Source organism: Bubalus kerabau, chromosome 22 (assembly GCF_029407905.1).
Source record: "Bubalus kerabau isolate K-KA32 ecotype Philippines breed swamp buffalo chromosome 22, PCC_UOA_SB_1v2, whole genome shotgun sequence".
Taxonomy (NCBI): Eukaryota; Metazoa; Chordata; class Mammalia; order Artiodactyla; family Bovidae; genus Bubalus; species Bubalus kerabau.
Genome location: NC_073645.1, coordinates 22056786 through 22083107, shown reverse-complemented (window position 1 = coordinate 22083107; position 26322 = coordinate 22056786). Strand labels below are relative to the sequence as shown.

Below are 26322 nucleotides of genomic sequence, written 5' to 3'. Positions count from 1 at the left end.
AAAAAAAAAAAAAAAAGTCAGAGGGTGAGGAAAAGACGGGGAGCCAGGAGACCTGCGTTCTGATGCTAACTCTGTCCTCAACAAGTGATTTCTTCTCTCTGGGCCTCAGTTTTCGCTTCTGTAAAATAGGGACGTTCCCAGAACCTAGGTGGGGAGTGGCCTGCGCTTAGGCAGGGGGCGGAGCCCAGCGCAGTGGCCGATGCAGCAGGGGCCTCTGACGGCTGCCGGGGAAGCCCGCACACTGTGGGCCTCGGCGCCCTCCTCGTTGACCGGAGGGCCGTAGCCACTGTCCCGCAGGAAGTGAGGGTCGCAGCCAGGGCTCGACGGTCCCTGTTACCTAGCCGGAGCAAACTGCACGGCGGCGGGCAGAAGCCTAAACCAGGCAGAGGCGGAGCGAGCTGCCAATGCGGCCCCAGGCTGTCACGTGGGCGACCACGTGACCACACCCGGAAGCGCGGCTCGGACTCCAGGCAGACTGGTAGGTGTTTGGCTAAGGCTCGGTACGCACAGTCCGAGGGCCTCGGTAGGCGGCGGGGCCTCCTCCGGGACCCCGGCACGGCCCTCCCGGAAGTAGAGGGGTCCCCACCGCCAGCCTCACCCACCCGGCGTGGGGACGTGGCGGGTCGCTTCACTTCTGGTAGCCAAAGTTTCTGCAGCTACGAAGTGGGGCGGTTGCCACTCTGAGGTTCGGGGAATGGGGGGTGAAACTGCTGCATAAACTGTAAAGTGCAGGGCAAACAAGAAGGCTGCCAGTGGGCAGACCCTACTCCTGCGTCCTCCGGCCCTTCAGGGGCGGCGGTCATAGGGGCAGTTTACGGGGAGAATGGTGAAAATGAGTCGGGGGGCGGGCGGAGAGAAGGGGCAGAGAGGTTCCCCAAGTTGCCCCGGCTCCATCTAAAGCTCCACTGAGTCCTGTGTTCCCTCCTTAGAGCAGAGAGCAGGGAAACCACAAAATAACACCAGTGAGGTTCTCTTTCCAACAGAACTTTTGAAATAAAAGTAGAACTTAATGTCCACTAAAGAGGATTTCCATGTTAATGGGAAGATGGCGTTAGGGTCGGTCATGCCAGTGACGTAGTAGTGAAATCTCAAGTTGCACAAGATGCTGAGCCCTTAACAGCCCTTTCTTGCCTTTTGTTTGCTTACAATGTTTGGCTTCCTGATTAAGCTAAAGCTTTATATTGTTCCTGCTTTTTATCATCAAAATATGAGTGGTTCTGGAACTAGTTTAGTTCACCCTGTTTTTGAGGAGGGGAGCTGGGAAATAAGAATAGTGACACCCCCCACCTCACCCTCTGTGTAAGAAGAGCTTTCCCGGTGGCACAGTGGTTAAGACTCGGCCTGCCAGTGCAGGAGACACAGGAGATGTGGGTTCAATCCCTGGGTGGGAAAGATCCCTTGGAGAAGGAAATGGCAACCCATTCCAGTATTCCTGAATGGGAAATACCATGGGCAGAGGAGCCTGGTGGGCTACAATCCATAGGGTTGCAAAGAGTAGGACATGATTGAGCACACACTTCTGTAAGAAAGTAGTTTGCTAAGGATGTGACTGCCTGGTTGCTCCCTGACTCACTAGAACCCTGGAGGGAGATGGAGCCAGAGGTTGAGCCCAGAGAGGTGTAAGTGCCTTGGCAAAGCCAGAACTAGAACCAGGTCTCCCGTGCCTGTTGTGTTGGTTTACTGCCATTCACTGCATCATCCTGGGATATCTCCTGTCTTCCAGGACTGCATCTGTCTCCCTGGGATGTGCTGTGCTATTGCCTAATATTAGTCACTCATAGCAGGCTCCCTGGGGATGCTCAGGGTAGGCTTGCTGACCATACCATGGTTCAGAGTGACCCACAGGGAAGTGAGAGTGCTCAGGAAGAAACAGTAGGTGAGAATTACTGTTTGTGGCCACCGGCTATGTCCAAAGGACTGTGCTTGCTGGGTCCATGTTCTCCATTGTGGGAAGGCAGGGGTGAGCAGTATGCGGAGCACTGGAACACCTGGCAGTGGGGAGTGTGTTCTGAGCATACTGCCCAAGAGCCAGAGAGAGACCTTTGACCACTCAGCCCTCCACCATCTTGTCCACTCCCCGGAACGGGCAGCAGTTGAAATGAGATCCTCTGCTTACTCTTAGCTCCCCTCCCCCTCCACCCGTTTTAACCAGGTCGTGGAATGCTGTGCTGCTCTCCATGAGCTGGTCACCAAGGCTGTCTCCTGCAGCCCTTTCTGAGCCTTCGGCTGTCAGGAAGCTCTGCTGTGCTCCTTGCCACGGTATGTGATCCTGCCTGAGATGCAGGCAGGCGGCACCCGCCCTGGGGTTCCTCGGACTATGGGAGGTGGACAGGGTGAGGCAGGCAGAGGACTGAGCTCTCTCAGGCTCTGCAGAGCTGTCAGCCCCGCCCCCTGCCTGCCCCAGCCCTGCATCCTCATGTCACCTTTGCCTGTTCTGTTCTCCCTCCCTGGCATCTAGGTGATCATCACAGGCCGTTGCTGTTGTTTAGTTGCTAAGTCATGTCCAACTCTTTTGCGACCTCATGGACTGTAGCTCACCAGGCTCCTCTGTCCATGGGATTTCCCAGGCAAGAATACTGGCATGGGTTGCCTTTTCTATCTCCAGGGGATCTTCCTGACCCAGGGATCGAACCCACCTCTCCTCCATTGGCAGGTGGATTCTTTACCACTATTCCACCTGGGAAACCCCATCCCTGCCTACCAAACCTCTAAGCTACACCTCCTGAATCAGCCCCTTCCTCCTCTCAGTTCAGTTCAGTTCAGTCACTCAGTCGTGTCCGACTCTTTGCGACCCCATGAATCGAAGCACACCAGGCCTCCCTGTCCATCACCAACTCCCGGAGTTCACTCAGACTCACGTCCATCAAGTCAGTGATGCCATCCAGCCATCTCATCCTCTGTTGTCCCCTTCTCCTCCTGCCCCCAATCCCTCCCAGCTTCCTGCTTTGGCCTTCAGCAAAGAGTGGACCCACATTAGCCCACACCAGGACAACTGGCCTCCATAACCTTGGCCCCACCCATCCACGACACATACCCTTACCAGCCTACAAGGACTCTCTGTTGTTCATAGACTTCATTCTACAGCCCACTGTTCTCCAACGCACATACTCCCTTCCCACCAGGCCAGCCCCTCAAGTCCTGAACCTTGCCAGGCTCACCTGGGAGCCCCAGGGCAGCCTCTTCCAGGCCCACCTGCCCTCATGCAGCAACCTTCCCTTTCACGCTCCATTGTTGTCCTGGTCTCTGCTTTGTGTGTAGCAATTCCGTGGGAGTAGGCTACATTCTTTTTTTTTCACTGTGCTAGAAACACTATAAAGCTAGGTGCTCTGAGTTAAAGTTGATAATCCAACTGGAGATTAGGGAGGTACTCAGTAAGAACCTGGAGAAAGGCATTGGCAACCCACTCCAATACTCTTGCCTGGAAAATCCCATGGGTGGAGGAGCCTGGTAGGCTGCAGTCCATGTGGTCACTAAGAGTCGGACATGACTGAACGACTTCACTTTCACTTTTCACTTTCATGCATCGGAGAAGGAAATGGCAACCCACTCCATTGTTCTTGCCTGGAGAATCCCAGGGACAGGGGAGCCTGGTGGGCTGCCGTCTATGGAGTCGCACAGAGTCGGACATGACTGAAGTGACTTAGCAGCAGCAGAAGCAAGTACCACCAAGCTGGTCACCTAGGGGATCCTGAAGAGTGTAACTGAGTCTGAGACCTCGAGATATAATGGTCCTTCTGAGGAAACGGGATGTCCACCCATGGAAGAGTTAAGAGCGGGGCTTCCTCATCACTGTCATGTCTTACCACATGTGTAATGTGCTCGTGTCCGTGTGACATGCTGAGGTACAGGAGAAGGTCTGAAGCCCCTGCCTGGGGCAAGCAGCTGGCCGGAGAGCTCTGGCTTCACCAGATGTGGTCAGGCTGCCCCAGGAGTTGAGAAGGTCAATGTCTTGCTGTACCTCAGGGGGCCAAGGCCCAGAGTAGGAAGCTGTGGATTAAAAATCTACCATGGTGAATAAGAAAACACATTTTACATAATCAAGCATTGTGTGTTGCAGAGAGGGAACATGTGTGGGTGATGGGGAAGGAGGTCTGAAAGGGCAGAGGATACTGGTGGAGGTGGCTGAGGAAGCAGCAGCTAAGCAGGGGTGAGAAGAACTGTGGCCAAGGTCACACAGCCTCTGTGTCCCCCAGGGCAGGAGGAACTTGTGACTGAAACTCCCATAATGCTGAGCCCACTGTCTGTGGGCTTTGGAGCTGGTACTCTGGAGCTGTTCTTGACTTGAGTAGAAGTACTGGACCGCCCAGAGCGAGGTACACTAGCTGCCCAGTGTTCCAGACCAGGCCTTGACTGCCTGCCTCCCTCGTGCAGTCGACCCCATGTCCAGATCACAAGCTGGGTCCTTCTTTACGCTTGATCCCAGTAGGCTGGTAGTGTGTCTGATGCTGTGTTTAGACAGGCGGGATAACACAGGAAAGAGCTCAGCCTTGGCTTTCAGTTCAGTTCAGTCACTCAGTCGTGTCCCACTCTTTGTGACCCCATCAACCTCAGTATGCCAGGCCTCCCTGTCCATCACCAACTCCCAGAGTCTACCCAAACTCATGTCCATTGAGTTGGTGATGCCATCCAACCATCTCATCCTCTGTTGTCCCCTTCTCCTCCTGTCTTCAATCTTTCCCAGCACCAGGGTCTTTTCAAATGAGTCAGCTCTTCGCATCAGGTGGCCAAAGTATTGGAGTTTCAGCTTCAACATCAGTCCTTCCAATGAACACCCAGGACTGATCTCCTTTAGGATGGACCGGTTGGATCTCCTTGCAGTCCAAGGGACTCTCAAGAGTCTTCTCCAACACCACAGTTCAAAAGCATCAGTTCTTTGGCACTCAGCTTTCTTTATAGTCCAGTTCTCACATCCATACATGACTACTGGAAAAACCATAGCCTTGACTAGACTGAGATTTGCTGACAAAGTAATGTCTCTGCTTTTTAATATGCTGTCTAGGTTGGTCATAACTTTCCTTCCAAGGAGTAAGCGTCTTTTAATTTCATGGCTGCATTGACCATCTGCAGTGAATTTGGAGCCCCAAAAAATAAAGTCAGCCACTGTTTCCACTGTTTCCCCATCTATTTGCCATGAAGTGATGCGACCAGATGCCATGATCTTAGTTTCTGATTAAATGTTGAGCTTTAAGCCAACTTTTTCACTCTCCTCTTTCACTTTCATCAAGAGGCTCCTTAGTTCTTCACTTTCTGCCATAAGGGTGGTGTCATCTGCATATCTGAGGTTATTGATGTTTCTTCTAGCAATCTTGATTCCAGCTTGTGCTTCTTCCAGCCCAGCGTTTCTCATGATGTATTCTGCGTATAAGTTAAATAAGCAGGGTGACAAGATGCAGCCTTGACGTACTCCTTTTCCTATTTGGAGCCAGTCTGTTGTTCCATGTCCATTTCTAACCATTGCTTCCTGACCTGCATACAGGTTTCTCAAGAGGCAGGTCAGGTAGTCTGGTATTCCCATCTCTTTCAGAATTTCCCACAGTTTATTGTGATCCACACAGTCAAAGGCTTTGGCATAGTCAATAAAGCAGAAATAGATGTTTTTCTGGAACTCTCTTGCTTTTTTGATCATCCAGCGGATGTTGGATCCTGGATCTCTGGTTCCTCTGCCTTTTCTAAAACCAGCTTGAACATCTGGAAGTTCATGGTTCACGTATTGCTGAAGCCCAGCTTGGAGAATTTTGAGCATTACTTTACTAGCGTGTGAGATGAGTGCAATTGTGCAGTAGTTTGAGCACTCTTTGGCATTGCCTTTCTTTGGAATTGGAATGAAAACTGACCTTTTCTAGTCCTGTGGCCACTGCTGAGTTAAAAATAGGAGTAACTGAAGATTCCTGCTTTGCTGTGAGGGTGCTGCGAAGTAACACCAGGAAGGCCCTCGTGGTAGTGCCTGCACACAGTAAAGTCCAGTAGGTATTTGCCGGGATTATAATTTTTTTCGTTCCTCAGGCTGAGTCTGTGGGTGTGGGGCTGAAGGTAACTGACCTCGCTTCTCCTTGGCAGATGAAGTGCGTCTTGGTGGCCACAGAGAGTGCGGAGGTCCTCTTCTACTGGACAGATGAGGAGTTTGAAGAGAGTCTGCGCCTGAAGTTTGGACAGACAGAGAATGAGGGAGAGAAGGTGAGTGCAGGGCAGGAGGGTCTGACGGGGGGGCTAGCGCAGCACTGTCAGGAGGCGGGGAGCCTGCCCACCCGCCCTGGCGGCCGGAGCGGCGAACAAGGCTGCGTGTGTCTGCACCTCTCGCACCCACACGTCCTCAGAGGTTAGCCCTGGGTGCTCTGGAGGGCTGTGCCCCACCCTCACCCCATGAGATTTTAGAACCTTGTCATGTGCTTATTTTCCATCTTTATATCTTTATCAATGAAGTGTCTCCTCGGGTCTTTGGCCTATTTTTTATTGCGTTTATTGTTTCTTATTATTCTTACCAAGTTTTGAAAGTTCCCTAGGTATTATGGATGTGTCCTTTAGTAGATACGCGTTGTGCAGATATTTTCTTCCAGTCTGTGTCTTGTCTTCATATCTACTGCACAATATCTTTGAAAACAAATATTTTTAATATGATAACTCCATGTTATCCACTTGTTGCTTTTATGGATCATACTTTTGGTGTCATATCTAAGAAGCCTTTGCCCGACCCAAGATCACAAAGAATTTTCCCCATATTTTCTCCTGGAAGTTTTCTAGTTTTAGGTTTGTTTTTTTTTTTTTAGTTTTAGGTTTTATATTAGGTCTGACGATGCACTTTGAATTTTTCTATGTAGTGTATAGATTGAAGTTTATTTCTTTGCATATAGATATCTAGTTTAACACTTTAATGTGATGACTTGAAGATAGGTGTCCTTTTCACTTAGATAAGTTCAACTGTACATTCTAAAGGAATAATTTATTTTGAAAATTTTTTCCAGATTAATTTTGGATTGAACACTTTTTTGTTGAGGATCCAGTAGAGAGTCCTTGCATTTCTGCAGCCACACAGGCTGGTTGCCTCTCAGTGTCCTTCCTGGTCCAGTGGGCCTGGTCATCAGCTGAACTAGTGCCATGTCAGCAAGTTAATTGGCCTCAACATCACTGATGCTCTTTAGGAATAATACAGCGTATCAGAGATCATAGACATTTAAGTGATTTTGTTTAAGCTAAAAACAGGTATATCTGTTAGGCTCCTTTATTTTTTAATAGTCAATATACATAATTTTTAAATTAAGAATTTTTAAGTATTTTAGTTCTTAAACCATTGCATCAGTATAGTCTAAAAATGGCATCACCGACTCGATGGACGTGAGCTTGGGTGAACTCTGGGAGTTGGTGATGGACAGGGAGGCCTGGCATGCTGTGACTCACGGGGTCACAAAGAGTCAGACACAACTGAGCAACTGAACTGAACTGAACTGAAAAATTTAAGAGGCAAACGATTTGATAGTGTTTCTCTTCCTCTTTATTAAAAACCTCAGAAAGGAACAGATTCCTGATTTTTCAGTTCCTAAATGACTGGCATAAAGAAAAAAGTCTTCAGAGTTTTATTTCTGTTGGATACAACACTTTTTCCCTTGGTCCTGTAAATAATGTGACTTAATTGTAGGAAATTTGGGAAGTAACAGAGAAATAGTTTTTAAATGACCCATAATTCTTCTACCTCTAGCTATTAGCTCTTCAATATATTTTCTTTGGGTCTCTATCTTTTACAAATAGTTGAGCTCATACCACAGTTACAGTTTTAATTCCTGGGTTTTTTTCACTTGCCATTATAGCAAAAGCATTATTCCATTTTGTTAAATATTGTCAAAAGCATAAATCTTAATGGAAACATTATATTCAGTATATGAGTAAATATAGCATCATTTATTTAGCCATTTCCCCAGTACTTGACATGTATATTGCTTCTAGTTTGCTATAGCTATTACTGTTGGGAACATTTGTGCTTGAATTTTATCCCACATCTCATTATTTCCTTAGGATAAATTCCTAAAAAAGAATCATTGATTCAAAAGCCATTCAAAGATATTGTACCACTTTATAACCACACCACATATCAAAAATACAGGAGAATTCTCTTTACACTCGAGCTACACCAAAGATTATCATTCCCCCCGCCACCCCACCAAAACAAAAGAATTCTTGTCACACCTGTACACCTAGTGAAAGCTACTGCTTTTAAAATGAGTTTCTGTACACCATCTAGGTTTTTAAGTCACATTTCTATTAATGTAATTGATTCATGACAGTTCCAGAAAATTATGGTACATGAATAATTCAACCAGCATTTGCCTATGTGAAGGGATATTTATTCAACAAATACTAATCGAAAATCCACTATTTGCCAGCCTCTCAGGGCCAAAGCAGTGAATGTAGCAACATGACCCTGCACTCGCAGAATTTAGAGGATAAAGATGAACCAGATGGCAAAAAAACACCATGGGTTTTTTTTTTAACCAGAGTGTGGGATGGGGCAGGCTGGGGTGGGGTGGGCTTGGGGATGGTCAGGAGAGGAGCCACCTGAGCTGGGACCTACTGAAGGTGACTGGCAGCCCCTACAATGGTGGACACAGGCCTGGGTTCCTGAATGTCAAGTCTGTGGGAGGAATTACGCCCCACGTGCCATAGCCCCCTCATATTTCAAGTGCCGCACAGTACCCCTGGCCGCTTGCCTGTTTTTCTTTTCAAGGCCAGGTCTTACTCAGCTCCTTGTATCCAAGTTAAAACTAGGACTCTGCTTCCTCCCTGTTTCAGTCAAGGCTCCTGAGATCAGCATGGGGAAAGTCAGCTGTGCCCTTGTACCTCTTCATTCTTGTGTCAGGAACTTGACTTATTACCATTCGCCCTGACCTTATCCCATTTTCACTCACAGATCTTCAGCACATTCGTCCAGTTTCTTTTTGGTTTTGTCTGTTTGTTCTGTTCTTTATTTGGAAGGCAGGGAGAATGGATGAGGGAAGAGATTATAAAAGGAAAGGCATGCTTGTCACCAAACTAGGAAAGTACAGAAAGATATAAAAACTAGGGGGAGAAATCATTCCTGATCCTCCTGTTCAGAAGCAATCACTTTAATGACGTTGAATCTTTAAATGTTTTTCAATAATTAGTTTTTTCTGTGCAGTTGAAAGTACAAAGCATTCACAACCTTTTTTTAAAAACATTACACTGTATCATAGGAATTCTCCACGTCACTGAAGTGCTCTGATATCTTAAGTGCTTTGTATCTTCCCTTCGTTTAGATGTATTGTTGTATATTTAACTCTTTACCTGGTACTGGACATTGTCATTCTCTCCAGTTTCTTCTGCTATAAATGATGCTGCGGGGAGCATTTTTGCGCCTGTATCGCTGCCCCATTTCTGATTGTTTTCCTTAGGATACTTTCCCTAAAGGAGACTTACTGCAACAAGGGGCCTGGACTTTGGTCAAATTTTCTTAGAGTCAGCTTCCTCTGTGGAGGCATGGCCTAATTCCTTACCTTTCCTTCCAGAATTCAGGCCTGAACAATGCAATTAGGTGCCTGACCTTTCCCAGTCTTCCTGACCCAAGATTTGGGGTCTCCCTGTCAGGACAGTGACAGCCTCCTGGGTGTGCCTAGAACTGTGGAGCCCTTAACGCCAAGTTCTGGGTCTTGTCCGTTTCTTCGGCCCACCCCCTGAGCAGTGTTGTTCTCTGCCCCCGCTTGCAGCCTCCCGCCCTGGAGGACCAGCTTAGCACCCTCCTGGCCCCTGTCATCATCTCCTCTATGACCATGCTGGAGAAGCTCTCAGACACATATACCTGCTTCTCAACGGAAAATGGCAGCTACCTGTATGTCCTTCACCTGGTGAGTGTGCCTCCCTGGGGCCCATGTTCCTCTACCCCTTGGCTCCTCGGATGGTCCACATGCCTCTTCCTCATCTTGAACCTCAGACTCCTTTAGAAGGCAGATACTGCATCTTAGCAAAATCCCCTGGGATCTGACCGCCCCCCACCCACTCTCCCACCTCTGTCCCTGGTGCTGGCTGACATCAGCTGATTTCTTTGCCTGCAGTTTGGAGAATGCCTATTCATCGCCATCAACGGAGACCACACAGAGGGTGAAGGGGACCTTCGGCAGAAGCTGTGCGTGCTCAAGTACCTGTTCGAGGTGCACTTCGGGCTGGTGACTGTGGATGGACAGCTCATCCGAAAGGAGTGAGTCCTGGGGTACTGTGCTGAACCCCTCTCGAGGCCTCAGTGAAGCTGCTGGTCCCACTCTGCCCCTGCTGCTTCCTGGCACCTCCCTGGGTCTCTCTCACTGGCGTTTGTCATATATGTGTGAGCGAGAGGCTGAGAAGTGAGGTGAGTTGCTCAGGCACCTGCCTCCCGGTTCCACCCCCGTCCCGCTCTGCTCCATGGCAAGAGCACAGCCAGATGCACCCCAACTATGTGTGGGTCCCCCGGTTGTGGTGTGGCTCCCCCATGTGTGCTGTGTGACTCCCCAGGGGTGCTGTGTGACTCCCCAGGTGTGCTGTGTGACTCCCCCAGGTGCTGTGTGGCCCCCCAGGTGTGCTGTGTGGCTCCCCAAGTGTGCTGTGTGACTCCCCAGGTGTGCTGTGTGGCCCCCCAGGTGCTGTGTGACTCCCCCAGGTGTGCTGTGTGACTCCCCCAGGTGCTGTGTGGCCCCCCAGGTGTGCTGTGTGGCCCCCCCCAGGTGTGCTGTGTGACTCCCCCAGGTGTGCTGTGTGACTCCCCCAGGTGTGCTGTGTGGCTCCCCCCAGGTGTGCTGTGTGGCTCCCCCCAGGTGTGCTGTGTGACTCCCCCAGGTGTGCTGTGTGACTCCCCAGGTGTGCTGTGTGACTCCCCCAGGTGCTGTGTGGCCCCCCCAGGTGTGCTGTGTGGCCCCCCCAGGTGTGCTGTGTGGCCCCCCCAGGTGTGCTGTGTGGCCCCCCCCCAGGTGTGCTGTGTGACTCCCCCAGGTGTGCTGTGTGACTCCCCAGGGGTGCTGTGTGACTCCCCCAGGTGCTGTGTGGCCCCCCCCAGGTGTGCTGTGTGGCCCCCCCAGGTGTGCTGTGTGGCCCCCCAGGTGTGCTGTGTGCCCCCCCAGGTGTGCTGTGTGGCCCCCCCAGGTGTGCTGTGTGGCCCCCCCCGGGTGTGCTGTGTGACTCCCCCGGGTGTGCTGTGTGACTCCCCCCGGGTGTGCTGTGTGACTCCCCCGGGTGTTCTGTGTGACTCCCCCGGGTGTTCTGTGTGACTCCCCTGGGTGTGCTGTGTGGCTTACCCCCGGGTGTGCTGTGTGGCCCCCCCGGGTGTGCTGTGTGACTCCCCCGGGTGTGCTGTGTGGCCCCCCAGGGGTACTGTGTGACTCCCCAGGTGTGCAGTGTGACTCCCCCGGGTGTGCTGTGTGACTCCCCCAGGTGTTCTGTGTGGCCCCCCAGGGGTGCTGTGTGGCCCCCCTAGGTGTGCTGTGTGGCCCCCCCAGGTGTGCTGTGGGGCTCCCCCAGCTGTGTTGTGGGGCTTCCCCCAGGTGTTTGCCACAGGAGCTTGCCCAGCTCTGACGGTGAGCTCAGACTGCTCCTTTGGTTGAAGCTGGGGATGCCACTTTTCTGTGGGTCTCCCTTCTCTGCCCCAGGCTGCGGCCCCCAGACTTGGAGCAGCGTGTGCAGGTGTGGGAGCGCTTCCAGAGCCTGCTGTGGACCTACAGCCGCCTGCGGGACCAGGAGCAGTGCTTCGCCGTAGAGGTGACGCTGGGTGCGGGAGTCCTCGGGCCACGGAAGTGTCAGGCCACGGGGGCTGGGCAGCGTTGAGACCACGCTTTGACGTCCGTCCCCCACCCCAGTGAGTGAGGGCACCGGCAGCCCCCAAGCTCATGCATTTCAGAGGGTTGCTCTTTCTGGCTTCGTGGTGCGTTAGGCACTCTGATGGGCCTCCCTATACTAATGCAGCTAGACTTTGGGTAAAACAGACTTCTTAGTGCAGTTTTTGGGCTCTCAGTAAATTATGGAAATTTCTGAAGTTAGCTCCCTCGCCTCTGATCCCTTCCCCCAAATTATACTGAGCAGAAACTAGAGCAGAAAATAGTAAAAAGTGAGCAGCACTAAAGATTGCCTGAGTGCAAATGATGGTACCAGCTACAACCAGTGAGCTACGTCTCCGGCCAGCAGTGTCAGGGGAGCTGAGCCTCAACTCCTACCTAAGCGCAGATCTGAGGGGTAGGCTGGTCGTCGGTAGCACCCACCTTGCTCCCTGTTGTAGACAGAGTCTCTGTAGATCAGTGGTTCTCCTCTTTGTATGCATCAGAATCATCTCGAGTTCCTGGGCTTCACTTTTCTCAGTCACTGTAGGCACTGAGGGTGGGAGGCTCTATAATTTGCATTTTGAACAAGTTCCCAGGTGACGCTGGTTATGCTGGTTTGGGAACTACAAGTTGAAAGTCGCTGAGTTAGAGGACAAATGAAGAGCAAACAAGTATGAGCTCACCATTAATAGTCAGGTGCACAGGAGAGTGAGCCGTGAGTGTGTCAGGGGAATCCGCCCCCGGCAGATGTACACCCCGCAGGAGCTTGATACACCGGTACAGACTGAGCCCCTCAAGAGCACAGCCTGTGTTGGTCTGAGCTTTCCTGCTCCCAAGCGTCTGGCACATGGTGTGCGCTCACCGTGGCCCGAGTGAATGTATCACTAGACTTTGGCTGGGACGGGAGGAATTGGGGTGACATGGCTTCCATCCCCCTGCCCGCATGCCCAGGCTGTGGAGCGGCTGATCCACCCTCAGCTCTGTGAGCTGTGCATCGAGGCACTGGAGCGGCACGTCGTCCAGGCCGTCAACTCCAGCCCCGGGCGGGCTGGCGAGGAGGCCCTGCACGCCTTCCTGCTCGTGCACTCCAAGTTGCTGGCTTTCTACTCCAGGTGAGCCCCAGGACCCCTCACATTCACCCTTTCTTGCGACCCCTTCCTGAAAAGCACCACCTCCTGGGCCAGGGAAACCTTCCAGACCCATCAGTTCCAGGAAGTGTTGATTCTTAGATTATCAGTTCTTCATCCCCCTCGGTTGACTCCCTTCTCTGAATTATTCCTTCCTGGAATACTGTCTCAGAGTCTGAACTTAGGGTTTCCTGATATGCCATTCCTGGTCCCTGGTGGTTTTCCGCTGGTCATTGTTTTTTTTTTTTTTTTTTAGCACAACCAAGTTTTATTTTTAAAAATGAATGAGTTCATTAATTTTGTATATTCCATGTCTTTCTCAGAAGCAGATAAAGTCAGCTGGCCCCTTTATAAACTATGGAGGGCAGGGACCCTGCTCCAGACCCCCTTACTTGCCTGCTCCCATCCACTGCCACCTGCGGGCAGGGGCAATGGAGACATGCTGACCGGCTTCCTGTCCTCTCCACAGCCACAACGCCAGCTCCCTGCGCCCAGCCGACCTCCTGGCCCTCATCCTCCTGGTGCAGGATCTCTACCCCAGCGAGAGCACAGCAGAGGACAGCGACCCCCAGGTCTCTCTCGGGGCAGCTCTCTGGGCAGTGGGAGGCCACCAGAAAGGTGACTCGGATGGCCAGTCTGAAGAGCGCTGGGCAGGCAGCTGGGGAGACTGGCTTCTGAGTCTCAGTCCTGAATGTGTGGTTAGGCATGACTTTTCTAGCTGCTTTCAGGTGTAAGGGGAATTCTAGAAGGCAGGTGGATTAGTGGGTTAAAAGTACAGGTTTCTGGAGTCACGTAGTCCCAGCTCCGCCACTTAGCTGTTTGCTGTGCAAGTACTCACCCCATGGGAGCCTCAATTCCCTCATCTGTTCAATGGGACAACCATGGCATCTACTTCTCAGGGTTACTTGGAGCCCAGCGGTGCCTGGGGCATAGTGAAACACTTAGAAAGTGCTGGCCAGCCTGACCACACCACCCTCCTCATCAGTGGCAGTGTGGCAGTGATTTGGATGCCAGTTTGTTGGACTTTGTAGAATTTCTGTGGTTCTGGAGAAAGACTAGAACTGAAACATCCCTGGGAAGCAATGGCGCACACGCAGGGCTGTGCAGTGGAGTGGGCGCAGGGGCCGGCAAGCCCCCCGAGGGCTGTGCCATGAAGCGCTGGGAGGAAGAGAAGCCAGTCAGCAGCTTTAACCAGCATCCGCGGGCCTGTCCTGTCACAGCCTTCCCCACGGAGGCTCCACCGCAGCCAGAGCATCCCCGTGCAGCAGGCCTGGAGCTCCTGTTCTGCAGACCCAACCAGGAATTCTGCGGGGACCGTATGTGCTTTGTACCATGGGGAGGGGCCAGGAGGGAAGAGGAGGGGAAGGTCTGCCTCTCCTGGGAGAGCAGGGTCCAGGGCTGAGCCCCCAGGAGAACCTCCCTGAGCCCTCAGCCCAGGTGCCCCTTCTCCCTCCCAGGAGACAGACAGCTTCTCCCCGACTGAAGAGTACTTCACACCAGCTCCTTCCCCCGGAGAGCAGAGTTCAGGTGAGACCTAGAGTGGAGGAGGGACCCTGGATGGTGAGGGGGAGGAGCTGGGTGCCAACTGGTAGCCCTGGGAATCTGTCTTAGGGGTCAGTGGATCCCAATGCCCTGTAAGAGCCCAGGCACAGACACCCACATTCCTAGAGCCCAGGACACTGTCTGCTGCAGCCCCTCTGTCTGTCTTGCCAGCTCCAGCTTGAATTCAAGGACTATTGAGACCACTTCAGTGATCCATAAAACTTTTTATGAAAGTTGATTTTATTTAAAAGTTCAGCTCGCATGTGTGTACTCTTCTGCCTTCTGTTTCTTTTTTGTAGTTAATAAGTAATCAGCTAATTAAGTAAGTTTATTTCCAGCACAGTGGTTTAAAATATCAATATTGAATCTGTATAGTTTATACTTTACTTCCAAAGTAAGTGGATAAACAATTAAAAAAAAAACCAAAATGTTTGAAATATTATTAACAAAACAAAAAAGGAGCCTGGGACTTCTGAGACCACGTGGCAGCTCATCTCTTGTCCACTTCTCCAGGGCCAAGGTCGCAGCTCTCCTAGGTTCTGTAAGCTTGCCACGAGCCCAAGCACATCAGAAAGTGCTACTTTGGGGTGACGGCTGAAGTGGTTTTCTTCTCACTGCTTCCTCCCCTTGTTCCTCCTCCTGACCCCTTTCTCTCAGTGGTTAGTTTTTTCATGCCTCAAAGCTGTAAATAATTCCTGTTCCACAGCACACAGAACTCACAGCTTACAAACAGCTTGAGTTGCTTTCATCCATTTTAAGACAGGTCTTTGAAACATAGATACAGCTTTCCCCAAGAAACGTGATTATAAATGATGGTTATTTGCAGTGAAATATACAAGAGAACATTGTTAGTACAAAGCTATAATATTTCAAATATGCACTTGGTTCAGTAGTTTTTGTGAGCTGTCCTAGGAAAAGAAGTCTAGTTCATTTCCCAGCACACAGTAGGTGCTTCAGTAAAAGTTTGCTGATTGACTAAATGAACGGGGAACTGTTGACAGTTTGTGTTGCCTCCGAGCAAAGAGTGAAAAGGCACTGTTATAGCCAGAGAGGGGCTCGAAGGGGTAGAGAAGACAAAAGCAAGGAGGGGATTGGGGGGCTGAGGAGGGGTCTGAGGGACCTGCCCCCCCCACTGCGAGGTACAGGGAGGGGAACTCGTGCCTAGCAGCCAGCTTGGGCAGGGGGGAGTGGGCAGGGGTGCCTCTCTTCCCCAGCCCAGGCTGCCCTAGCTGTGGTACCACAGAGGGAGCTTGCCCTGCACTCGCCAGCTTGGGGTAGAATGAAAAGGGGAAGGCTCTCCAGTTCACACTGAGGTGCTCTGCCCAGCGAGGTGCTTTGAGCTGCCAGTGGGGAAGGGCCTCTTTTCCATCGTCCCCTGCTGACAGGCTGTTGGGCCAGTGTTCACATTTTCCCACTGTCTCTGTCGTCCTGTTATTACCTACGGTCTGTCTGCAGGTAGCACCATCTGGCTGGATGGGGGCACCCCACCTACTGACTCGCCCCACATTCAGGTGAGTTTTTCCTGGGGGCCTAGGGTGCTTGGCCAGGGTACCAGCTGATCTGAGATGCTGCAGTGGGCCCTGGGCACTCTGAGGGCTTCCCCTGGGGTGACGCTCCAGCCATGCCGGTCTTCCTGGTGCTGTCTCACGGCTGTCCGGCCAGTGCAGGGAACGGAGCTCAGCCCAGAGGTGGGGGCCGGGGGTAGGGGAGGCGTGGTGAGTGAGGGTGGCCTTCTCCCTCCCTCCTCCCCCTCCCCCAGACACACAGCCTCCACTCCTGAGAAATCCCCACTCTCACTGTTCTTGGGAGTGAAAGTCTAACTTAATTTTTAATTTTTTTTTAATAAGAGAGTAAATATGTTCACTGTAGAAAAATTGGGGAAAACAGAATTAAAATATGGAAAAGGAATAAAAATCACTCAGTCCCAACCCCAGATGTTAGCTACTGTTAAACACATTTGGAGTGTTTCCTTCTAGGCTTTCCTATGACTTTATAAACGTATTTATATACACACACACAACATATATATTTTTTCTTTTACCCAATTTGAATCCTAATGCTCTTCATTATTTTTTGTATTGAGCATTTTCCCATTGATGAGGCACTCCTTGGCAATGTGGTTTTTAACGAGACTGTTCAGAGTGCATCGCCTGCATTATGTTATTATTTATTTAGCAAGATCTTGGAACAACCAGTGTGTTGCATCCAGTCCTTTGCTGTTGTTATAAGACTACCCTGACTTCCTTACAAAGAAGCTTTTGTGGCATCCCTAATGATTCCCTTAATTTTCCACTTTTGCCCACTGAAGACTCTTACCCAGAGCCCTCATGAGGCTGGAGTTTTCTCATTTAGTCCTGGAAGCCCTCACTTGCACCCTTAGAATGACTTTTGGAGGTCCGGAAGGTGGTCAAATGATCAATTGTTAACAGGCTTTAAACCCTTTGTGTACATGAAGTTGGGGAGGAGCCTCCCCCCAGCTTATGCCACCCCGTCTGCTTTTCCCACTTTCCTTTCTTCCTTTTCCCCTTTCTTACTACCCACCACCCCTGTGTGGCATCCAGTCCTGATGCTGTGCAGAAGGGCCCCGAGGATCCTGAGAGAGAGAGACAGACAGCAGGATGGGAGCTGCCAGGGGAGCCTCAGCAAAGGGCCAGCATTTAGGAACTGGGACTTTGGGGGCTAGAAGAGTTTGTCCCTCGAGGTTCTGAGGGAGACAGCAAGTGGGCAGCTGCGGGGGAACCCAGCCTGGGAAGGACCCCCAACAACTGCCGCTCCCCTCCCCCTGACAGCTCCTCTTCCTCCTCAGATGGCTGAAGACACCCTCCAGACGCTGATCCCTCACTCCCCAGGACCCTCTGGCCCCAGAAGGATTTTCCTGGATGCCAGCGTGAAAGACAGCTACTGCCCCCTGGTGCCCCACACCATGTACTGCCTGCCCCTGTGGCCGGGCATCAGCATGGTGCTCCTGACCAAGGTATCAGCGCCCCCGCCTGCCCTGGGGCCATCCCGGCCTGGACACCTGCCCCCCGGCCACCCCTGTCCACCCCGCCCTGCTCTTCTCCCCTCAGTGCCCCAGCACGGCCCTGGCCCTGGCCCTGTACCAGCTGCTGGATGGGTTTTCTCAATTGGAGAAGAAGCTGAAGGAGGGGCAAGAGGCTGGGAGTGCCTTGCGTTCCCACCCCATCATGGTGGACCTCCGCCAGAGGATGGACAAGTTTGTCAAGAATCGAGGTGGGCAAGAACTTCAGGTGAGACGCAGGCCCTGGACGCCCCACCTTGGGGAGGGGAGGCCTGTTCTCATCACAGCTGAGGGGCCAAGGCTCAAGGGGAGGGGGCCAGCCTCTGCCCCACCCCACCAGAGGACTGTGCTCTGATCCCCCGCAGCTCGGCAGTGCACTTTATATTTCCTAAACGTTCTTGTGTGACTTCGGCAGAACACAGGTTCCAGCTCCCATGTTTCAGATAAGGAAACCAGAGCGGGACTCAGATAGATGGTGATTTGGCCAGTTACTGAATGGGTGAGCAGTGGAGGCAGAGCCCAACTCGAGGGCTCAGGAATGGCCAGTGGCCTGCCCACTATGCCCCTCACCACGTGGCTGGTCTCACAGGCTGCAGGACACAAGGAGGCCGTCCCACCCACGGGGGGCTTAGAGCCCAGATAGGGTCGTGAGGCCCAGACACAGGGACAGTACATGAACAGAGGAGGAGACCAGGCGCAATCCACGCAGGAGCCTAGGAGGGAACTCGCCAGACGAGAACCCTGGGCTGAGATCTGAGGCCGTTCAGGAAGCTGGCAGGGCTTGGGTCTGTTTGAGGAACTGAGATTCATTGTGGCTGAAGTTTGCACTGGTTTGAAAATAAGCAGGGGATCAGATGAGGCAGAGCAGGTGACTGAAGCCCAGTTAGTCCACAGCGCCCCATGTCTCTTGGTGCCCGGCATGCCCCAGTGAGGTATCAGGAGGCAAAGATCCCTGAAGGGGATCAGCACCCCCGCCCTTGCCTGCGTCCACCCCGCCCTCGAAGCACTGACCTGCCGCTCGGACAGCACTGGTCTACGTGTCTGCCAGCGAGGCCGAGAGCCTGGGGCTCACACCCAGAAGCTGCTTTTTAAGTAAAAGCCTGCTGAGTGACTAGACCATGGCATACAGTGGGCTACAGTGTGCTGGGGGCCCTGCCAGAGACCCAGCCTGGCTGTGGACAGCAGCTGTGTGCTGTGCATGGAGATGGGGAGCCTTCTAGAGCCCGACGTCAGAGCCCCCCTGGACCTCACTGTGGGAACATTGTCAGGAAGCCGCCTGTCACTTGTCTGCTTACAGAAAACCTGGCTGGAGTTCAAGACCAAGGCCTTCTCCAAAAGTGAGCCCGGCTCATCCTGGGAGTGAGTGGTGGGCCCTGAGGTCAAGGAGGGCATCGTTTGGACAAGGGGGCAGGTTTCCTCCAGGCCCAGGAGGAGAAGATGCTCGGGGAGGCGCTTCTGAGGACAGAGGGGGTCCTGGGAGGGCGGGTCCAACCCCCACAATGCTGAGGGGAGGCTGGGGACAGAGAAGACAGAGGTTGAGGAGCAGGGCCTGAGGACCGGACACCACCAGCAGAGACCCAGCTTCCACACAGACCCAGCGTGACCTTGGGCAAGTCACTGCGCCTTGTTTTTCCATAAAATAAACCAGGAGGTTGGAGGAGATTTGAGTTTCTCAGAGCCCCATGTCGGGGGAACGTGGAAGCTGACTCCCAGCTCAGTGAGGGCCAGGGTGTAGTTCATCAGCCACGTCTATCAGTCCAGGAGGAGGGTGACCACAGGGATGGGGTGCCATCCTGGGTATGCCCTCCAGGAGCCTTCCCTCTGTCACAGTTCATCTCTGGCCCCCAGGCTGCTCCAGGCATGCAGGAAGGTAAAGCGGCAGCTATGCGCCATCTATCGGTTCAGCTTCCTGACCATGGCCCCGGGCCGGGGGGGCCCCCACCTGCCCCAGCACCTGCAGGACCAAGTCCAGACACTCATGCAGTAAGTGGTGGTGCGACCCCTTGGCGGCCGGGGCGGGAGCCGGGCACGCCTCACCCTCCTGCTCCCCTGCTCCCTCGACAGAGAAAAGCTGGCGGACTGGAAGGACTTCCTGCTGGTGAAGAGCAGGAGGAACGTCACCATGGTGTCATATCCTGATGCCCGGCCCTGGGCTAGCCGTGAAGGCCCCTCGGGCTGCTGCCTCCTCTGCCCCTCACTTGAAGGACAGCGGCTTTAGGGGAAGAGCACGTAGTTTGCACCTCAGCTTCCTTTTGCTGAAGAAAGTGAGGCGACTTTAGTGTCCTGTTGGTGTCCTATCTGTAGGAGTGCTCCGAGGCTGGAGTTTGAGAAATCCCTGGTGTCCCAGGATTACTTCATAGAGATCATCTGTGTAGATGTCCAGCCAGCAAAGTGGCTGTGGGTCTCCAGGAGGGGCAGGGGCCTGGGGTCAGGTAGGTTTGAGGGGCCGTGTCCCCCTCCTTAGATGCTACAGTACAGAGGAATATGAAGGCTTGGAGAAGGCCTGCGGTAAGGGTGTTTATTGGTCCCTGTTTAAAAAGCCATCTCTAAGACGTATCGTTTTATTAGAGAACTAGTTTTATCAATTACTGATCTTCCCTGAAACTTTATATGAAGCAGTTTTTTCAGTATTAAAATTTCCTGAGACTTCAGTCCTCAGCGTGCAGGTGGAAGGGGTGACAGAGGGCCTTGCCAGCCGCCTGCTGCTGCCCATCCTCTCAAATGGAACCTTCCAGCCCAAGATGAGGCGTAGAGATGAAGAGGATTATGGAGAGGCGTGTGGGTGGCGGCCAGTGAGGCTCACTCCGCAGCTCCGTAGCTCTGCTCCCACCCTGGCCCCACCACGTGTGTCATTTAAACTCATCCTGCATGAAGATGGTAAAACATAAACATACTGTGTTCCTTGGGAGCAGAACTCCCGGCGTTAAATGTGCCAGAGCCAGAGATCCATTGTACTTGCACCTTAGACCTTCTCGGGGTTGGGAGTTCAAAGGGAAAGCGAGACCTGGGAAAGAGGATGTCCTGGGAGGGTAGGGTGGCTGAAAAGGAAACCTATGGGGCGGGGGGCGGGGGAGGGGGACGCTTGAAGGAAGCCTCGGTGGATGGAGGACCTCCTTCCCTGGTTCTGGCTTCAAAAGCACCTTAACTCAGCCCCTCACCTTCCTGGAAGACTTCCCAGGCCTGGTGCATTTCATCTACGTGGACCGTACCACTGGTCAGATGGTGGCCCCTTCCCTCAGCAGCAGTGAGAGGACTTCATCGGAGCTGGGCCGGGGGCCCCTGGCCACCTTCGTCAAAACCAAGGTAACCTGGCCCAGCCCGGGCACGCTCCCTGCGTGTCAGACAAGACGTGCCTGGACCCTGCCTGGGAGGGCTAGTCCCCGCGCTTGGGCCCCGGGAGACTCCGAGCACCCCCATGGGAACTCTTACTGCATTCTGCCTACCTCCGCACCCGGCTTTGTAGGCTCCAAGAGAACGGTCCTGCCTTTGTCGCCCTAGGGCCCCGGCCAGCACGTGGGACCACCTCCCCAGCTGTGTTAAAGTTCCTGGAGCAGCACTGGCTAGTGAGGCCAGGGAGGGAATGGCCGGGGCCCAGTAAGGGTTTGTTGAGTTCACTAAGACAGAAAGGAGACACACGGGTTAATGGATTTGAGTATCAGAATGTAAAAGTAGGAGGTTTCTACAGAGGAAACAGTCTCCAGGGCTCCTTTTATTTTCTTTGATTCATCTTCATGGCAAACTAGTATTTTTGGTGGAGAGGCCTCTGCCAGTTTATAAAAAACTGTATTTTATACATATATTATACATATTATGTCACTATATATTATACATGTTACATGTATTTTACATTATTATATATGTATATTTTATATATCTAAGTAAAGTGTATCATAATGGTGAAAACAAGGTCACTGACAGCCCGCTGGAGACCCAGCTCTGCCCCTCACTAGTTGTGTGGCCTGGGGCGGTAGGGAGTCTTAAGTGTCAGTTGCCTCGTCTATAAAGGAGAACGGTAACACCAGTAACGTCGTGGAGTTACCGCGTAGATTACAGATGCACACACACGGTGACGCACAGCAGTGGCCCTGGATGTAGCTGGGGCTGGTCGAGCATTTCCTGGGACCGTCCACACCAGCATCTTTGTCTCCGTCCGGGGTAGTTGGGCTCGTCTTGGTGCCTTTCTCTCCGCCGTTTTCCTGTGCGGTTTGTTGTAGTTGAGGTCATCCTGCATATGCATGTGTTTCCCGCATTTTTACTTCACTGTGTATCTGGTGCATTTCCTCATGTCATTAATTCTTTATCAACATGATTCTCACCGGCTCCACGGCAGTCCATCATGGGAACGCAGCACCATGTACTTAGCCGTTTCCCCAGTGTTGAACACTGAGACTGTTCGCAGACTCTGTCATAAATAATGCTGGTGCACACACCTCTAGGTATTTATCCTTGTCCTCATCTCAGATTTTTTCTCAATATGGATTCCCAGAAATGGAATTATGAAGTCAAGTGGGAGGAATTGTTTTTAAGGTTACCGATATACGTTGTCTAATTGCTTTCCTGAAAAACAGAGCAAGTCCATGTTATTTGTTTGCATTTAATTAGATGCTGTGTGTGATCAGGTTGGGAGGGGCTCATGTACACCTGTCACTAAGTGTCTTGGTTGGAGTGCAGAAGGCCTTTGCCAGCCCTGGGAGGTGGGGGGTGGGGGCAGAGGTGCCCCTTGCTGCCAGCTCCCCTCGGGCAGCTCACAGGCAGCGGCGGAAGTCCTTGAATCAGGGAGGAGAGCCTCGCAGAGAGGACCTGAGGCATGTTGACCCTCAGTCACTGTGTTCCCATCGGTGCCCTTGGTGAGCCCTCGTTCAGACTTCACCTCAGAGCAGAGGATGTGTCAGGGCCAGGGCACTGTGCATTCAAACACTTTTCTAGCACCTTCCTGGCATAGAGCCATGCCAGAGATCCTCAGCCCTGAGGGGTCCGTGTGAGCCCTCGAAATAGGAGAGTTCCAGGTGGCCACCCTCTCATCTCTGCTTGTGTCCCTGGCTCTGTTCTGGCCTGAAAGATGAATTTGCTACTTTATAGCTTGTGTATATAGTGAAGATTCATAAAGTGTTGATATGTATATTTTGTCCTTGCAGTAATGAGAGGGATAGGTAGTCCATCCATCCATCCATCATCTGTTTATTACTAAGCTCCTGCTCTGAGCCAAAGCTGGGCCCAGGCACCAAAGAAGAAGAGAAGCAGGAGAGGCCCCTGGCCCTCCAGGAGCTCCTCCTCCGAGTGCTTTTCTTCACTGGGATTTGAGAGCCCGAGCCCAGCCCCCGCCGTGGGGTAAGGGCCACCCTCGGGCTGCAGAGACAAGCACTGTCCCCTCTCCCCAGGTCTGGTCTCTCATCCAGCTGGCGCGCAGATACCTGCAGAAGGGCTACACCACGCTGCTGTTCCGCGAGGGGGACTTCTGCTGCTCCTACTTCCTGTGGTTCGAGAACGACATGGTGGGTGTGGCTGGCCCGGGCAGGGCAGTCCTGAAATTCTCCCTTTCTCCTGGATTCTGTTCAGTCTGTCTCTCCACCTCTTCTTGTCACCAGTGGGACTGACAGTGAAGCCCAGCTGGCTGGGACCCAGAGCTCAGGTCCGCCTTTGCGCTCAGGCTCTGTGACCCCTGCCCCCAGTTCTCTGAAAAACTCACACTGTTGTTCAAGAGTCATCCTGGTGACACATGAACAGACCGCCATGCCCCGCGCAAGCAAGGATGCTCAGCCCACACTTTCTGTGATACAAGGCCTCGCTTCCTGCTCCCATTGCTGAGACAGATAATTGGAGGCTGAGAGCAGTTAACCAACCTGCCCCGAGCAAAGCTGCTCGCACCTTGCGTGCCCTGTCTCTGCTCCTGGCAGCACGCCCTCCTTCCCCTCAGCCTGAGGTCGTGGCGAACCTTTCCCTGGTGCAGTGTGGCTGTTGGGATCTCGCCGCTCTCACAGCCTCACACACCTGCACAGCCCATGTGTTGGTTGGGACGAGTGTCACTGATCCCATTTTGCAGGTGGAGGAACTGATGCCCTGAGATCAAACACCACGGCCAGGGCACCGAGGTCCTAAATGATGACGTCAGAACCCAGGCTTGGCTTCCTGGCCTGCAGGCTCCCATCTTTGCCCTGTGCCCTCCTCAGAGGTGCCCAGGACGTGGAGCTGAGCATCACCTCAGCCTCTAGGGAGAGACAGGCTCTCTGTGTGTGTGGTTGGCTCCATGGGGTAATGGGCGGGCCTCACCATCCCAGTGGGCACAGGACTGCAGGAACCCCATGACGACACCTGGCACATGGTGGGAGCCCAGCAGAGCCTGAGTCGCTTCCCCGGCATGTCCTTCCCTGGGATTCCCAGTCCTTTCAGAGAGAGACTTGGCCTTTGGTCACACTTTGCTCTTACTGACACCTCCCCAATCACCATCCTTCACACTGAGCCAGGTCCACTGGTTGGTGGGAATGAGAGCTACCACCATGGTGCCTGGCGTGACCCCAGGAACTTTATGTTCATCACATCTAATGTTCTTGGGAGTTTATTCTTATCCCCAGTTCACAGGTGAGAAGACAGGGTAGAAAGAGGTCAGTGCATTTTCCCAGCGCTAAGCACTTGCTAAACAGGGCTGAGCTGGGCCTCGGACCCGCTGTGTCTGACTCAGACCCATGGTCTTCCCGCCGTGCCCACCGCCTCCCCACTCAAGAAGCTCTCCTCCTCCCCCAGGGTCACAAACTCCAGATCATGGAGGTGCCTGTGCTGTCTGATGACTCAGCTCCCGTCGGCATGCTGGGAGGAGACTACTACAGGTGACGCTGACCCAGAGGGCCACTGGGAACAGAGGGGGACAGATGACAGATGATAAGTGCCCGTCTCAGCAGAGGCAGCAGCCCCTCCTTCAGGAGTGTTTCCTTGGCCCCCCGCCCTGAGCCCAGCCCCCCTTGTTAGAGCTCCTCACGGCCGGGCACTCAGAGGAAGAGAGTGGGGTGCTCTTGGGGTTCCGCCCCTCCTGTTGCACACTGAGACAGCATTTGCAGCTGTCTCTGCTGGGCTCCTGGGACCTTCCCTAGCTGGCTCTGTGGCCCCATAGCTGGGGCCTTGCCATCCAGGGTTGAGATTCCAGAGGATGGGCCCTGACGGCCTGGGGCTGAGCCTCAAAAATGGGGAGTCAGCAAGGAGCAAGGAAGGCCTTTCCAGCCTGGTGCTAGAGTCCAGTGAGGTGACCTCTTGCCCATGTCTCCCTCGTGAATCCTGTCCTCCCCCTCTCCCCCAGGAAGCTCCTGCGGTATTACAGCAAGGGCCACCCGGCCGAGGCTGTCAGGTGCCACGAGCTGCTGGCCCTCCACCTGTCGGTTGTGCCCACGGACGTGCTGGTGCAGCAGGCCGGCGAGCTGGCCCAGCGCCTGGGCGAGGCTTCCCGGGTCCACCTGCTCTAGGACCAGGAGGCTGCCCCGTGCATCGGCCTGTGCCCCTGGTTCTCCAGGCCTACCTGGCTCACAGACACCACCACGGCAAGAGCCTCCTCTTGTCCACAGTGGCCCTGGGGATGGCACTGTCTCCAGGGCAGCCCCAGGATTTCTTAAAGAAACTCTTTTAGAGCCACCTCCGTTGCGGGTAACAAGCAAACCCCCAAACCCTTCCTTCTGGAGAAAGAAGAAGGCCAGTCTCCTTAGCTAGAGCAGCTGTGGATGTGACCTTAGACCCAGGGCCACCCCGCTTTGGGAACTGCCTCTCCGTTTACCCCAGGAGACCGACAGGAAGTGCCCAGCTCTTCTTGGAGTGAGGAGAGCACCTCAGGAAGCCGTCTCCTCCCCGCGTGAAAGGTGCTCCCCTGGCTGGGTTGAGCTCTGGCTCTGCCGTGTCCTCCCTGTGGCTCTGGACGCTGTGGCCCTCTCCCCCACCTCTGAGCCTGTCTCCCCACAGTCAGTGTGACTGCGCCCCCGTCAGGACAGTCATGGGGCTGCAGGTCGGCGGCCCGCACGAATAAATCCTGGTCACGATTATTGTGGTTCCAGCCCCTGGCCCTTCTCGGTGGCCTCTTTGTTCCCTTCTTGGTTCTAGGCTCCTGCCCCAGCCCTGCCCCAGAGGTTCATGTCACTCAGTCCCACGGATCCCAGGCTGTGAGGTTTCTCAGAGCCTCCTGGGGAGGGGGCGGGCGGGTCGGGGGTGGTCCTGGTGTGCCCTGGATTGAGAGCACTGCCCTGGGTACAGCCCCTGCTCTAAAGTCCCCCCGCCCCCCACCAGAAAACAGGCCCAAGGACAAGGGGCCGGCAGAGCCTGGGACCTGGGCGCGCCTGCTGCTCGGGCTGAGAGGCCACAGCTGGGACGGAGGGAAGCTAGCCAAAAGCGAGCATGACGCGGTTGAGCCGAGGGCTCAGGTATGACGCCAGAGCTGAAATGACGTGAGAGCTGAAACTCATGCAAGGACTGTTCTTTCCCTGTAAGTGAGCAGTGTGCGGGGTCATGGGTACTGGAAAACCTGGAACCGCACCTTGGGCTAAAGGCCTCAGAAGGTGGCCATGAGGGACAGTCAGGAGGTGACGGGGACTGCCTTCCTCCTCAATGTCCCGACTTCACCGATGGGGATTACCACGTGATTGTGGACAATACAAGAGCAAAAGGGGAAGGACTAAAGCCTAGATCCCACCGCTGTTTAGGATCCTCCGTCTTGTCACCTGCTGTTTTCCCTTACCTTTTAACCGCTGTGTGATGTGGCATGTCCAGTTTAACCAGTCTTCTTAGTTTTTCGGTATTATAAATAACACTGAGGAGAAGGTCCTGACTTGTATTTTAGCAGAGACACACAGAGTGTAAATTTTCCATGGCATGTGGAGGGGTGTCT

General features: G+C 53.4%; 1 protein-coding gene across 4 annotated transcripts; it reads left to right on the top strand.

Annotated features, from left to right (window-relative positions):
* The first annotated feature begins 247 nt into the window (after positions 1-247).
* Positions 248-26254, top strand: HPS1 (HPS1 biogenesis of lysosomal organelles complex 3 subunit 1). Of its 4 annotated transcripts, none has more exons than XM_055559978.1 (20): positions 297-478; positions 2153-2259; positions 6058-6174; positions 9711-9848; positions 10056-10198; positions 11616-11724; positions 12732-12892; positions 13377-13479; positions 14128-14223; positions 14365-14434; positions 15905-15960; positions 17256-17423; positions 17518-17697; positions 18766-18827; positions 19317-19451; positions 19533-19598; positions 20627-20771; positions 22847-22960; positions 24207-24289; positions 24754-26254. In XM_055559978.1, the coding sequence occupies exons 3-20, from the start codon at positions 6058-6060 to the stop codon at positions 24914-24916; spliced, it is 2109 nt and encodes a 702-aa protein (XP_055415953.1). In that variant the 5' UTR covers positions 297-478; positions 2153-2259; the 3' UTR covers positions 24917-26254. The 4 variants fall into 4 exon arrangements, with proteins under 4 accessions (XP_055415955.1, XP_055415956.1, XP_055415953.1 ...); XM_055559979.1 differs by lacking the exon at positions 297-478 and adding an exon at positions 533-685; XM_055559980.1 differs by lacking the exon at positions 2153-2259 and having other exon boundaries at positions 248-478.
* The last annotated feature ends 68 nt before the right edge of the window (positions 26255-26322 follow it).

Excerpts from the sequence above, each read along its gene's own strand:
- HPS1 (XM_055559980.1), top strand. The coding sequence starts at position 6,058 with ATGAAGTGCGTCTTGGTGGCCACAGAGAGTGCGGAGGTCCTCTTCTAC. Across the intron at positions 20,772-22,846 it reads CCACCTTCGTCAAAACCAAG|GTCTGGTCTCTCATCCAGCT; the intron begins GTAACCTGGCCC and ends CCCTCTCCCCAG. Across the intron at positions 22,961-24,206 it reads TGTGGTTCGAGAACGACATG|GGTCACAAACTCCAGATCAT; the intron begins GTGGGTGTGGCT and ends CTCCTCCCCCAG.